General features: G+C 43.4%; 1 protein-coding gene across 1 annotated transcript in view; it reads right to left on the reverse strand.

Moving 5' to 3' along the window:
- The window catches only part of relt (RELT TNF receptor), a 48,093-nt gene extending 33,208 nt beyond the window's left edge, over window positions 1-14,885 (reverse strand). Inside the window, exons 1-5 of the mRNA XM_052026677.1 lie at window positions 14,785-14,885; window positions 9,614-9,741; window positions 9,463-9,525; window positions 3,495-3,608; window positions 1,092-1,270 (exon numbers count right to left, since the gene is read on the reverse strand). Of these exons, the coding sequence (XP_051882637.1) occupies window positions 1,092-1,270; window positions 3,495-3,608; window positions 9,463-9,507 (338 nt within the window). The 5' untranslated portion in view covers window positions 9,508-9,525; window positions 9,614-9,741; window positions 14,785-14,885. The remainder of the gene's footprint in view (window positions 1-1,091; window positions 1,271-3,494; window positions 3,609-9,462; window positions 9,526-9,613; window positions 9,742-14,784) is intronic.
- Between the last annotated feature and the right edge of the window lie 622 nt (window positions 14,886-15,507).

Raw genomic sequence — 15,507 nt, forward strand, 5'->3', positions numbered from 1 at the left:
ATGGTTTCAGCTTCAAAAGGAACTCATGTTCATTTAAGGGTTGGTGGCCAAGAAAAGGCACAGTAAAATGTGCATAGGAACTGTGGCAGTTTTGTTCAAGGACACAAGCAGCAAAAGCCCAGGGTTTTGCAGACTTTACTCATACAAGGAGGCGGCAAGCTGTCACATGTCTGGAGAACTGTGCATCTGATGCATGGAGGACCCTGCACACATTTCCCAGAAGCATGCAGTCTGCACAACAAGATTTGGTCACATTTAGCAATTGGATTATTGAGAAGATTCAATGTAATGCAGCAAAACATGGTGCAATACAGGGGGAACTGCTTGACATGATAATTCTTAATAATTCATTCAAAGACATAATAATAATCTTTAAAGTTCATCTGATAATGTTACAATCATGTAAACAATTATAACTCTGAATAATATCTATAAAAAGAGCAATGTCATAATGTATAATGACACCACAAATTACAGGTATCTCAGTGTAATCGTTAATCTGCTCTGCCCAGGACCACAAGAAACTGCAGAGAGTTGTGGACGCAGTCCAGCAAATCACAGAAACCAGCCTCCCCTCCTTGGACTCTGTCTATACTTCTCACCGTCTTGGTGAAGGAGCCAGCATATTCAAAGACCCCACCCACCCAGGACATTCTCTTCTCCCCTCTCCCATTGGTCAGAAGATACAGGAGCCAGAGGGCATGTACCACCAGGCTCAAGGACAGCTTCTATCCCACTGTTATAAGACTATTGAATGGCTCCCTTATACGATAAGATGGACGCTTGACCTCACAATCTACCTTGTTCTGACCTTGCACCTGCACTGCACTTCCTCTGTAGCTGTGACATTTTACTCTGCATTGTTATTGTTTTACCTTGTACTTCCTCAATGCACTGTGTAATGAATTGATCTGTAAGAACGGTATGCAAGACAAGTTTTTACTGTACCTCAGTACAAGCGACAATAATAAACCACTACCAAATGTTATCCATATGCATGCAAAATGAGGGAAAGTCATCTAGATCAAGCCCAAGTTTTTCAATAGCTAAAGCATTAAAATTTACAAGAGGGAGACTTGGAGGTTAATTACCCTGGCAAACAGTGTCCACAGGCAGCATCTGTCATTGGTGTCCCCAGACGAATATACGTCTTCCTCAAACTTGCACAGTCCTTGTGGGGTTTACAGGACCCGAAACCATAGCCGTCTTTAAAAGTGCCCTGTATGCAGCTCCTGCAGCTCATTTCAAAACCTTTACCGTAACCACATTCCTAATAGAAACAGCTTGCATTTTAGTACAGTAAAAATTATCCTTCCCAACAGATCATCCCCAAGCAGTTTCATACTTTTATTATCACGATGAAAACAAGATAATGACGATTATAAAGTGCAGAGTCAGTTAGAATTTCACTGTATTCTCTATAATTACCAAAAGATAATCTCTTGAAGCGATGAGACTGGCCACAAAGGTCCAGTGGAGGACACAAATGAGTAATAAACAGTGATAATACAGTCTTCAGAGTAAAAGCAATTCATATAAACAGATTATATTGGTCATTCAAGCATTGCAAAGTTTCATTAATCTCTTTGTTTTCCAACCAAAGACATTTTAGCCCAATTATATTTTATCTTATCTATTGTTCCTGTTGATTGATCAGTCAATAGTGGAATTATTAATGATTTGCTATTAGAACAGGGAAATGATGCTAGGATTTGCTTTAATATTATGCTCTTCATACTGAAATAGACCAAGGGTTTAATGCTCTGGGCAATGTTGTTTAATGAGTGCTATCGAATTGGCAACCCATTTCAGATCAATCCCAAATTCCAATTCTCATTTCCATGAGGTCACTTAGCAACCAAACTGGAAGCTGGAGAGTGATACAGGAATCACCAAGCCAGCTCATTTGAATGGTTCCAATGGGACTGTCTCTATCGCAGGAGCCTTTACTGACCTCATTAAGGAGGTGAATCAAAACTTCCCCTTCCTCACCCCTCCAGCAACAGGCACACCCAACAGGAACATCACTGCAGTTTCCCCACTCAGGACAGTTAAAAATTGCAGACAGATCCCTATGATGCAAACTGGACCTGACATAGGTGCAAATACTTATTTCTTGCTCAGAGTGAGGCAAAAACTATTAGCATCCCCTATATCTATGATTTAAGTACAGCTAACCAACACATGCATCAGCACTGGCCTGCTTGACTTCGGCTTACTAGGTGGATTAAAAACTATCCTCTATTTCATAAATAAATGGGTCCTCCTCAGCGTGGCAGGTGGTAGCTAGTGGGGAACCCCAGAGCACTAACTAGTCACAACAGTTATCAGTGACTTAAGAGGAAAATGAACGTCACCTTTCTAGGTTTGCCAACAATGTGAAACTTGTGGGATTGAGAGTTGTGAAGAAGTTGTAATGAGGCTTCAAGACAAGTCTGGTGTGTGGGCAAGTACATGACAAGTGCAGTATAATGTGGATAAATGTGAAGTTATCCAATGCAGTGGGGAAAAATAGAAAAACAATTATTTAAATGGTGAAAGGTTGGGTAATATTGACGTACAAAGGGATCTTATTGACCTTTTGTGCCAGTCACTTAAAGCAAGCATACTGGTACAGCAAACAGTTAAGGCGGCAAATGGTGCATTGGCCTTCATTGCAAGAGGTTTTGAGTACAGGAACAAGTATTCTTACTATTATATGGGGCATCGATGCATATCGTTTGCAGTTTTGGTCTCCTTGCCACACAGGGAGCACACTGAAGGCTCACCAGATGGTTCCTGGGATGGTGGGATTGTCATACAAGGAGAAATTGGGTAATCTAAGCCTGTGTACACTGGGAGGTTAGAAGGATGAAAGGAGATCGAAATGAAATGTAGAAAATTCTGACAGGCTGGGTGCAGGGAATACACATTCACTACAGGGAGGAGCACCTAAGGCCTAGGGTCACAGTCTGAGGACATATCCAAGACATTTGGAACTGATCATTCGGCTGCTTATCTGATGCTATGTGCCTGTGATGCTGTGGCAAGTAAGGCTTTCACTGCACTTGTGCATGTGACAATAAACTCGACTTTGAGAAGAGGAGGGGAGATTCCTTCATTCAGAAGGTTGTGAACCCATAGAACACTCACAAAAGGCTGTGAAGCAAAGTCACTGCACATATGTGAGGAGGAGATAGGTAGATTTCTAGACACAAAGGGCTTCAAGGAGGTATGGGGAGGAGAGCAGGAATTTGATACCAAGATAAAGGATCAGCCACAATTGTACTGAATGGCAGAGTAGGCTCAAAGGCCAAGTGGCCTTCACCTTAGAGTCATACAGCATGGAAACAGGCCCTTCGTTCCTCTTTTCTGTTTCTACATTTTGAAGCTTTAACTGCATGTACACATCGACTTTCTAAAGGTAAAGCAAATAAAATACAGACAAAAGAAATCAGTTTATCACCCAGGCATACATATTAAATTAACGAAGTTAGAAGGAGTGAGCTTATTACCTTGTCAGGCTCTTGTCCAGGAAGACATGGAAAGCAGGGGACACAGTGACCTCGTTTGTCCTCAAATTCCCACTTGCCGCACTGCAACATCATTATACTTTGCCAGGTCAGCAGCTGTGAGAGAGCAGACACACTGTTCATGACACATAATCATTCACTCCTCACTGGGGCCTAATTAATTGTTCAGTGAAGCAGCTTATAATGCAATTGAATTATAATGCCACCTTCTGCCAAACAGCAGAGTAACTATTCTATTAACCCTCCATGTGCTGAAATCCCAGTTCTCCTTCCCCAGGCATTCCCCAAATATAGGGGCTGGGAGCTAGATTCACATTTGTTCACTGCCAGGAACCTGATTACTTTAGACAAGATGTCTCTTGGATGTTAAAATAATGAGAGCATCCTCCGTGCACTCAATGGAAATAAATGCTGGGGAGAGGATAAATCAGCTATTGATTCCCTAACACATGATATTGCACAAAGACAACTGGCCCATGGGTTAGTGCTTTCAGCCATTCAGAGTACACTGTGCTCAACCTTACTTTATTATTCATTCATGGATGGTTCGCAGCATCTACAATTGCCCTTGAACCGAGAGGATCATTGGGCTATTTCAGCAAGCAGTTGAGAGTCAACATCATGATGTTAGGTATGGAATCACTCATCACCCAGATCTGGGCCAAGAATGTCAATGAACCGGCAAACAAGGTGCTAGAGGAATTCAGCAGGTCAAGCAGCATCTGTGGAAGGAAAGAAATTGTCCATGTTTTGGGTCAAAATCCTGCATCAGGACTGAGATTGGAGAGGCAAGATAGCTGGCATAAAGAGAAGGGGAGTGGCAAGAAAGGATTCCAAGATGATTGGTGGACTGAGAGGAGTGCAAGGTGACAGGCAGGTAGTGCCAGGTAAGGGAGGTGAGTTGGACTGGAGTTGGAAGACTGTGGCAGGTGAATGATAGATGGAGGCAGAGAGAGGAAAAAGAAACAGGAACACAAAGTGCTACCAGTGCAGGACTCGGATAAGTAAAGGAGGTGAGAATGAAACCATTAGGGAAGAGGTGAACGACAGTTGAAAGCAAATAGGAGGTGGGGTGGTAGGGGGAAAACCTTGTGTTAAGTGGGTGGATGGAACCAGAAGGGGGAAGGGGGACAATAACGGGCGGACCAGAAGATCGGGAGGGGGGGTCAAAAAAAGGGGAAAAAAAAGAGGGTTACCAGAAGTTGGAAAACTCATTATTCATGCCATTGGGTTGTAAACTACCCAGGCAGAATATAAGGTTCCAACTGTCATTCACCTCAAGAGTTCCTCTGATGACCCGCTGAGTTCCTTCATCACATCATTTGTTGCTTCAGATTCCAGCATCTGCAGTCTCGTGTCTCCATGTCACTGAGCCAGATGGGTTTTAATGACAGTCCGATAGTTCAGCAGATACATTTACTGGCATTGGCTTTCATTTGTCCACATTCTTGATCACTAGTCCAGTAACTGTACTCACTGGATTCTTTTCTTTCCATAGATTACCACACATTTTACAGTGCACTAAAATAAACTTCTGTCCTTGGAACTGCACAGCTGCTGCACTGATGCAGATACATCAAGATACAAATTGATTACAAATGCACTAAAAATATGCTCACATCCACATTAAACTAGAGAACTTCATACAAACACATCAATGACTTGCTACTAGAGTTAGAGTTATGCAGCATGGAAACAGGCCCTTTGGCCCAACTCATCCATGCCAACTAAGGTGTCTTCCTGAGTTAGTCCCATATCCCTCTAAACCTTTGCCATCCATGAATCTATCCAAATGTCTTCTAAACATTATAACTGTACCCACCTCTACCACTTCCTCTGGCAGCTCATTCCATATATCCACCATCTCTTGGGTCCCCTTTACATCTTTCCCCTCAATAGTTAGTACAGCTTCAAATCAATATTGAAAAAGTGATACCAAGGCAGTTAACGTCTGAAAAGGAGTTATTGTTTCATATAGGACTTCTAATCAGAACTGGTACTGTGAGGGGGAAAAGAATTACTGGATAGCATTCATGTTCCTAAACTCTGATGGAAGTTGCTTCAGTTTTCCCCCCATAATTTAACACTGCCACAAATTATTTTCTTGGGGACTTCAGAATGGATGATTTTGAAACTGCAGTTTTTTGGCCATATCATAGGAGTTCACAACATGCTCCTGACTTTAGGAAATGCATCAAGTCAGTGTTCTATCACTTTCTTTCAGTATCTCCCCTCCCCCGATTCTTGTTCATTAGACAGTCAAGGGTTTGCCCAGTGGAATCTCTCTCTCTCTCTCTCAAGTCACTTGTCTACTTCAAACTTCCTAATTTAAAAAAACAAGGTTGAGATTGGTACTTCAGGCCATACTTCCACAACACTATCCTTTGACATCTCTCAAGCAGAATTCTAATACCTGCTGATGAGTATTACTGAAAAGTCATCTCTCACTAAAATTCCTGTGATAGGAAATGAGAGAGAAATGCAGAAAGAGACAGCACCTGGCCCAGCCCTCATATACATATTCAAACCACACCACATCTGGTGAGGCACATCAGCGCAGATTCACTTGTCCCTTCAAAGGGTCTGGCTGAGAGTCAGTGTTAATGCAGAAAGATTTTCACTGCATCAGCATTAGGCAGTGTAACATTGCTGGTCCCAGCCCAGCTACATTATATGAGACCACCTCCAAACTTACCTCTCTTTCACTGGTGGCAATTTCATATCCTGGTGCCTCCTCACTATTGTTGAAGATCCACCTGATGCAAGTTTCATGGTTACTGGCTCTTCACTGATCCCAAAGCCAGCAAGAATGTCCTGGATGGGATGTGTTGAGATTACAGGGATATAGTTCCCAATTCTGGGCTTGATCTCTATGATTTTCAGAAAGCCAGGTGTGTTGGAACACATCAGTAAAACCAAACCTTTAACTCAAGGACTATTAAGCAGGTCCCATTGAGGCATATCCTCCACACTATCCAATTCACTGCACCATCTAGGGGATTACTGCACTGTTGCGGTGTAGTTACCCACTCCCATAGATGACAACTGCCATTTTCGTCAGTTCTACTAGTGCAATGAAGCAGCTGCACCCAGCCCTGCCAAAGGTTTCAATGGACCTCTGTAACCCTGTCCAACAATTAGGACTCTCCCTTTCTGCTTTCAAGTGCAGCATTCCAAATCAACACCAAATCTACCAGAGCAAAAGTTACTCCATGTCCATGGCAGCTGTCCAGTTCATGGAAGATCATCATCACTGATTTACAAACAAAACTACTTTGTGGATTCCTGGTGATTTCAGCAACTGTTACATTTACATTGCACATCGAGCACAGTAAAGTGCCCCAACACACTTCAAAGGAGTGTTAAACAATATTTAACAGAGGCATGGAAGGAGACTTAAAGCAAGTGACCAAAAACCGATTTAGGGGGCTGAACCCTAACCCTGGGACATGTGGGCAAGGGCAATCTGATGTTGGGGCAGCTCAAAGGAAGCACTGCTACTCTTCCTGACCCACAAGTCATTCAGCACCTCCCCAAACTGCCTTGCTTTACTTCATTTGCTGGGTTCCCTGAAACATGAGAAACCTGGCAGCTCTTTATAAAGGCAGAAAAATAAAAGGTTAGACAAGGAGCCTTCCAGCCTAAGTTTGTATCTAAAAAGCCAATCTACCTTCTGGGAAGAGGCTGACTGCCTACCCCTTCCCTGCTTCCATGAATCTTGGAAGTTGTCAAATTGGAATTTGCTTCCTGATGCTATCAATTTCCCCAGATTTAAACCCATACCAACAGCCAAATCCAATTTAAAAAATAGCCAGTATCAGTAATGGTGATTGTCAAACTGTCAGATTATATAAGGACCCAGTTGGTTCACAAAAATCCATTGCAGAAGGAAATCCACTATCTTCACTCAATCTGTTTTTTTTGTGCAACTTCAGACCCCCAACAAGGTCAACACTTATCTGCCTCCAATAAGGCTAGTGTGCCATCTTGTTATTACCACTGCCTTCTCAATGTAAATAGAGGTGGGCAATGAATGGGGTGGGCAAGGCTTTAGGGGTTGGGTTCAAGTTGCAGAGAGGGTGGGGGAATAGGGGTGGGCAAGGCTTTGCCTTGAATGAATAAAAGAAATTGCATGCTCTTGGAAATTAAAACTAACCCATGTTAGCACCATGGAGTTGGTGGTAATAAGAACGTGGAAACAAATTCAGAGTAGCTAGTTAGATATCAAAACATTAAAAATTGGTATAACCAATTTATATTGTTACAGCTGGTCTAAAGTTTGCTTATGTGAAAGATTTTCAGAAATAATTATGTCAGAGTCTGCACTATACACCACATTAAAACTACTAAACAGTAAATTATATGTTGCAAAAGTTTCCACTAAACCTTGATTCTTCAGGGTTGTACAGTGAAGAAAACACAAGATAACTGGGAGTTTTGCTGAAAGTGTTACCATCATGATATTAGCAAATATTTTCATTAATTCAATGGTGAGCAATGGGTTTTAATTTGAGCAGGCATGATGTGGCACAGATTCATTATTCTGCAGTTTGTGGCAGAGTATGCATCCATGATGTTAAAGGAGGAGTGGAGAGGGACAAAGTAAATCTGGAACCAATTTTGCTCCAGTGATTTAATCAGTAAATCTCACCCCCGCCCCCTACCCCTCCCCCCACCACAAACTCTGAAAAATCACCCACTGTGTGCAAGTTCCCAGCAGCGTTGCAAAGCAGTCGGAAACATTAACCCCATTGTTCCAGCCCGATTACAACAAGCTTAGTGCTCCTAGAAGGCTTCTGGATGCAATAGGCTACGCAGTGTCTAGATTTATCCTGTTTATAATATTTTTTTTAAAAAAAGGGAAGAGCAGTTAGGAAAACAGTGCACATAATGGAGATACACCCACGGCAACAATGTCAGCAAATAATGAACAGCAGGTGTTTGCCTTGTACAAGTCTGGTATTTACAACAGGAGGCTAGCTTTAAAAAAAAGCAGCTTTTTAAAAAAGTCAATTGCTTCTGATGAAGCAGAAACAATTGACTTTTTAAAAAGCAGCAAAAAGTCAGAACTTCAACCTTGACTTCTTTAATCTATCTGGTTTTGGACCTGGTAAGAGACGAGAATACAATTCCTAGTTGTTCCGTATTTGTATAAACCTCCCTCTTTAATTTGGCAGAAACAGAGCAGGCAGTTGATTCTCTTTAATATTCCTCTGCTTGTAACTTAATTCACAGGTCCCATTTACTCATCACACACACTCAAAATTTATTCTCATTTATGTGTGTTCAAACCCCTCCATCACCAGCAGGTCTTCCAGCTTGTAACCTCCCTAAACTTCACTCCCTTCCTTTAAAGAGTCCCTTTAGGCTAACGTGCTCACCTTTACCCATGTCAATTTTAGTCCAGTTACATTCCTGTGAAGTGCCTTGGGTTGGTTTCCTACAATCAGGGTGTTATTTAATTGCATGACATTGATGTTGATACAAAAATTCTGACCATCTAAATTCATCACAGAATTAATATGGCACATAGCCTGGACAACTACAAAGTCTCCCTCCATGGGCTCCAGATGAGCAAAAGACTGGCTTCCAACAGTTCCAAAGCACTGTAATCCACCTGTAAGTGTGCTTCACTCTGTATAGCCCAGACATCTATGAACATTTGGCCAAACTGATGGAAAAATAAATTCTCCCTATTTATGTGCAGTCTGTCTAAGAAGGAGGATGCAAAGCATTTCTCACTATTTTTGTTCTTTTCTCCCCCACAGAAAACTCAAGTGATCCATCTTTGTCTGCACTAAAGAAAGATTCAGCACAACTACAAGAGCATGGCTTTCAAACTATTTAGGGTGACCTTCTTGGAAGAGTTTACCTTCAGCCAAAGTTCTCAATCCTTTTATAATTGCCCCAAGTGCCTCTGAAATACTAGACTGCAAGAGAAAATACTCACAGTGACGTAACAAAATAACATGCAACTCAGAGGAATCCTCTTCATCTTCAATGTTTATCAGTCCTGAGACAAAAAGACAAATGACAATCAATATCAAAAAATGATAGAAATGATATGGAAATGGGTGCATGAAGAAATCTCGAGTACACACCTGGATAAGTTTATGATGCACTATTCACTGATGGGAGCTACTGAGTCTTCATATCAGCTTAAAGTCTTTCCAGCATACACCTCGCTCCTTTCCAGCAACTCTGGTACAGATTCACAGTGGGGACACAACTAAGGAGAAGAGAAAAAAGAAAGCAGTGAGTTAATGATCAGCCTGTTATGTCTTTGCAACTTCTCTTCCTGAGTGTCCTTGCTGTCACATTGGAGCATTTCTACTAATCTCCTGCTTTCAGCTGAAGCTTCCTCTCCTCCTGCCCCTTCCCAGCTGTTAATACCAATTCAATAGATTCTTATTAGGAATAGGAATTCAACAGCTTCCCCACAAAATCCTGTGCAGATTAGTGCAATGAAGCACCCAAGTCTAACCACCTACCTTGACATTCAATTATATTACCATTGCTGAGTCCTCACCATCAACATAAGATCGGATAAAATTTCTTTATTAGTCACATGTACATCGAAACACAGTGAAATGCATCTTTGCGTAGAATGTTCTGGGGGCAGCCCGCAAGTGTCGCCACGCTTCCTGGGGGTTTCATCAATGACCAGAAACTCAACTGGACCAGCCAGACCAGAAACTCAACTGGACCAGCCACATAAATACTGTGGCTACAAGAACAGATCAGAGGCCCAATATCCTTCAGCAAGTGATTCACTTCGACACCCCAACCATCCATAAGGTACGAGCCAGGAACATGACAGAATACTCTCCACTTGCCTGGAAGATTGCGACACTGACAACTCTTAAAAAGCTCGACACCATCCAGGACAAAGTAGCCCACTTCACCGGCATCACATCAACCACCCTCCACCACCTGCATACAGTGGCTGCAGTGTTCATTATATACAAAATGCACCACAGTTATTTGCCCGGGCTACTCTAACAGAACCTCCCAAAGCCCTGAACTCCAGTACCAAGAAGCTTGACACAGGTTCCCCTCCAAGTTACACACCATCCCGACTTGGAAGGTTATCATGGGTCCATTCTGGAACTTCCTGCTCAACAGCCCTACACCATTGCCTGAAAGAATGTAGCAGTTCAAGGCAGCAATTCACCACCACCTTCTCAAGGGCAATCAGGGATGGGCAATTAAGTGCTGGCCTTACCAGTGATACTCAGATCCTGAATTTAAAAAAAATTCGTCATCATAAAAGCAGTCATGAGACAAGGTGCAACAGAACCTTTCCAAACTGCAACAGGTCTATCACATTTGCAGCTTTGGTTTAATCCCAGCCTAGCCAAAAGAATGAAAATCTTTCATTGCTGGTTACAAGTGCAACATGTGAAGCACATGCAGGGAGGATGGGCTGCTCTACCAGCTGTGGCACCCTCATTGATTTACTAACTAGATGGCTTTGTAAACATTGGGATCACCTCAAGTTTTAAAGGCTCTTCTCTTTTACCTGATCTACAACTGACAACATCTGCAAGAAGGAGCAAATTGTACAATTTGCCAGTAGAACAGAAAAGGAGACACAAGAGACTGCAGATGCAGGAATCTGGAGCAACAAACAATCTGCTGGAGGAACTCAGCAGGTCGAGCAGCATCTGTGGGGGTGGGTGGCGGGTGGGGGGGTAGGAGTTTGAAAAAAGGAATTGCTAATGTCTCAGGACACAACCCTGCATCAGGAGAAGCTGCTGAAAATATAAAGTGCAGATGTTAAATTCTGAAATAAAGACAGAAGATGCTGGAAACATTCAGCAAGTCAGGCAGCATCTGTGGAAAAAGAAACAGTTAATGTTCCTGGTTGAAGAACCTTCATCGGATCAGGGACAGTGAGCAAACGAGTTGGGTTCAAGTTGCAGAGAGGGTGGCGGAAGAGATGGGTAGGGCGGAGGGAATGTCTCTGCTTGGGTTAAGCCCAGGTTCCCCAGGTAATCCGAGTGTTTACAGAGTCATCTAGTCAGTAGAGTAATGAGGGCAGTTAGTGAGGGAGAGCGAGAGAGAGAAAACACTCAAGGGACATATCAAAGCTGTTGCTGAAACCCAAAACGAGAATGTTGGAAATGCCCAACAGATCAGGCTGAGTGTGTGGAGGAGAAAAACTGAGTTAATATTAGAGATTGATAACCTTACAGCAGAATTGGCAAAGTACAAGTGCTTTGTTGTGTCATCTCAAAAGGTTGTTTGGGTCCTTGGATGGTGGGAAGGGATGCGGTAAAATAGCAAGTTTTGCATTTCTCGAGCTGTGTGGGAAAGTGCTGTGGGAAGAGGAGTCGCTGAGATGGAAGAGCAGAGCATGGAATCATGAAGGGAATGGTCCCTTTAAATACCAGTGACCCCTGAATTACAGGGAGTTGAGTCACTAGAAGACCGAATGTATCAGGACTTTCTGTAACGAGAAGCCATGTCATCTGCGCATACGGCAAGAAACAGGAGTTAAAAGACAAAACTTTGTATTGATTTACTCACTCCATGATTGAGAGACAAATTCTGTGAAAGCAAATTTTATTCCGCACCTCAAATTGCTGGGTAGTGATTCGTTAATTCTGCAAGGTCAAATTTCGTAACCTCAAACAGTCGTAACACGGGGCTCATCTGTACTGAAGGGGACAGGGAGAAGAAGTTGTATCTAGTGGTAGGATTGCACTGAAGGTGGCAGAAATTGAGAAAGATGATCTGTTGAATGCAGAGGTTGGTGGGATGGGAGGCAAGGACCACAGCACTCTGGGCAGAAACTTCCAAAGGTCTACAACACTCTGTATAAAGAAATTTCTCCTCATTTCAGTGCCCGATGGAAGCCCCTTATCCTGAGACCATGCCCCCCCCCACCAGTTTTGAATTATCCACTCAGTAAGACCACATTTTGTCTATCCTGTTAACCTCACACCTCAGTATGATCACCTCTCATTCTTCCAAAGTCCTGAGAATGCAGGGAGTTGTGTTACTAGAAGACCGAATGTATCAGGACTTTCTGTAACGAGAAGCCATGTCATCTGCGCATACAGCAAGAAACATGATTTTCTCAATTCCTCTTCAATAGGACAATTCCTTTGGATGGAGTTTAAGGTACAGTTCGTGTACAAGCCCATCAGTGGATCATGTTGGAATGGCCGAAAAGCTTATAGCATTCCTCTGTTCCAAACCTGACAATGGTCCAATATTCCCTTTAACTCTTCACATCTGCTGGAGTATCGTAACACAAATATAGTGTTCACTCCAGGACATTTAGGAAGGGACAGGCAATGTAAGGAGGACACTTGGTGCTGGTGCTGTTTCCCATCTTCTTGCCATGACATAAATAGGATTTAAAAACATGCATCACTCAGGGAAATCAATAGAAAATGTCTTATAATATAAAACCAACCAAGCGTAGTGAGTGGGCAGACGACAAGCAGGTCCATTCAACCACAGCATTTTGAGTGTTCTATTTGTACGAGCTTTAAAGAGATGTAAATTTTAATAGGTTGTTTTCCAAATATTTCTCAGCTGTCTTGTTGAATAGTTTGACCCCTTGGCACTTTCAGAGGAGGGTGCACAGGTCACAGAGACTCCACCAATGGTGAGCAACAGTTATGTAAAAAGAAAAGTTTACACACATTGATAAAAGACCAGATAGGTGAATTAACATGTTACCAGTGTAAATCTATACAGTCATGCTGTTTTGAGTCATAGAGTCATACAGCATGAAAACAGGCCATTCGGTCCATCACATCCATATTGACCAGAGCACACTAACTCATATTAATCTCATTTTCCAGCACATGGCAGCAGCCTTCTATGCCTAGGTGATTGTTGATCTTTTATTCATTTATTGATGATGTCTGGCAGATTATTACGACCACAATCCAGAGCAATGTTCATGAATTTCATAGATTTTGTAATAGTGGGTAGTTGGTGGGCAGGGGATGAGGAGATTTGCTTGTATAATGGGTGGTCTAATGGACTCACCACAACTCGCCCTGATATTTAACACGTAACAGTGCATTCTAGGTGTATGGGCATCACAACACTACGAGCGAGTCACCTGGCCCTAGAGTGGAAGCAAGGTCCCGCCTGGCTGGGCTGATTCAGACAAGTTGCACATCTCTCATCCCCACAGGTGCAGCCATTAGATTCACGTCTTCCATATCTATTTTGGTTTCACATAAATCATTCAGTACTCAGTAAAATATCTGTTCTATTTTAGTACTGACATCAAAGGGTATTAACTATGCACATCCTTCCACTGCCGACCTCCCAAAACGATGGGGACCCATATCGAGCGATGCCCTTGAAGTCTGCGTCCCAGAAAAATCACTTTGTTCATATCCCCGAACCTAAAGGCAATGTCACCCTCTGAATAGCCTGCTTATGACACAACCGACAATCACAAACTGTCGTAACCTGCAACGCGAGTGACCGCTTGTACATTCCTTCAGGGGCAACTCCCGGGTTAAAGTACAGGAGAAAACCCCCAGCGCTCAAGTAGATCTTTCTTTCCACCCAACTCTACACGGTACATCACCGAGAAGTTTCCTAGCCAGATGGATTGCAGCGCTGGATAGGAAAATTCCCCATGTCCTCGCCCCGGTAAACCTAAACACTTGTAACAAAGCCTCCGCACGACTAAAGCGAGGGAAAGAAATCCCTTCAGAGACGCTGACAGATCTGTGCCTCGTTTCCTCTTGAGGAAGTCACACTTCGGTTTTGTCTGGTTCCAATGAGGAATCGGACAAAGCACAATCCAACTCTGCTTTCCTGTTAACAGCACCGGTGACATTTAGAAGTTCAAGATATCTTACAACAGGAAATAATGTAATCCTCTTACCCCAATGAGACAGATATCAAAACAGCAACGATGAGGCACGGAAACACGAATTAGGAGTAGCTGGAGGCCCCTCAAACCGATAAAGTGTCAGAGATCGTTATAAAAATAGCTCTGACCCAGAAATCCTTCCCCTCGGACTGAAGGGGATGAGAGGACGCCCCAGCCAAAAGCTGGGGCAAACCCAAAGGCGGGCAAGCAAAGGGAGCAAGAGCCTGGGCAAGGAGAAGGAGCCAGGGTCCGAGTCCTGCTCCCAACAAGCGGGGGAAGAGATGATGGGTTCGTTGAGCCTGACCTGCTCCCCATTCGGCTCACTCCACCCGGCAGCTCCATTCATTGCAGCGGTCATTGCAATGACGGGAATATTTATTTATAGTTTTGTTTTTAGTTATAAAACGCACTCACCTGACGGCTTTTTGTGCATTGATCCACTGCTGATGCTGCCCGCTGACATGTGACGACGCACCACCGATCAACCCCACTCCTCTTCTGCCGCTCACCGCTCGTCGGCCCCGTTGTAAAGGCTGGTGACGTCCGCGGTGACGTCGCTCCGGAATCGTCCCCCTTTTTCCCCGCGCCCCCTCCCCCCCCCCGCCTCCCTTCGGTCTGCGTCATCACGCACGACGCCGCCTCAAGCTTGGCTGACGCGCCCCTCTCTCAGCCGCTGTCAATGACAGGTCGAGCGCCCTGCCCTGCGACCGCTGTGTCAGTGTGACGGCTCTGTGAATCACGGTCTGCCGGGGGGTTGTGATCTCCTGCAAGCGTCTCTGTTTGTTTACTGCTGCGTTTGATGAACTGGAGCTTTTAATAGTTGAAATGCATGAATAGGGAGAAGAATGGAATATTTTGAAAATTTTGAATTATGGAGAATTAGCAACAGCCCCCAAATAGACGATGATGAACAGATGATAACTAACTACAAATTGTACGAGCGTTTAAGGAAGGCAAACTTGCAAGAAATGTCCCGGTGCTACTGTGTATTTCATGTTATATAGTTAAATTATTTTATGTACTAGGTTGAGCTCAGTTGAGAAGTTTGCATAGGGTGAGGTGAGAACCAACCATTTTGGCTTTACTCTGATTGCAACATGGGTAAAAGTGCACGGACAGCCTCTTGATAAATCTATT

Source organism: Pristis pectinata, chromosome 11 (assembly GCF_009764475.1).
Source record: "Pristis pectinata isolate sPriPec2 chromosome 11, sPriPec2.1.pri, whole genome shotgun sequence".
NCBI classification, from domain to species: Eukaryota; Metazoa; Chordata; class Chondrichthyes; order Rhinopristiformes; family Pristidae; genus Pristis; species Pristis pectinata.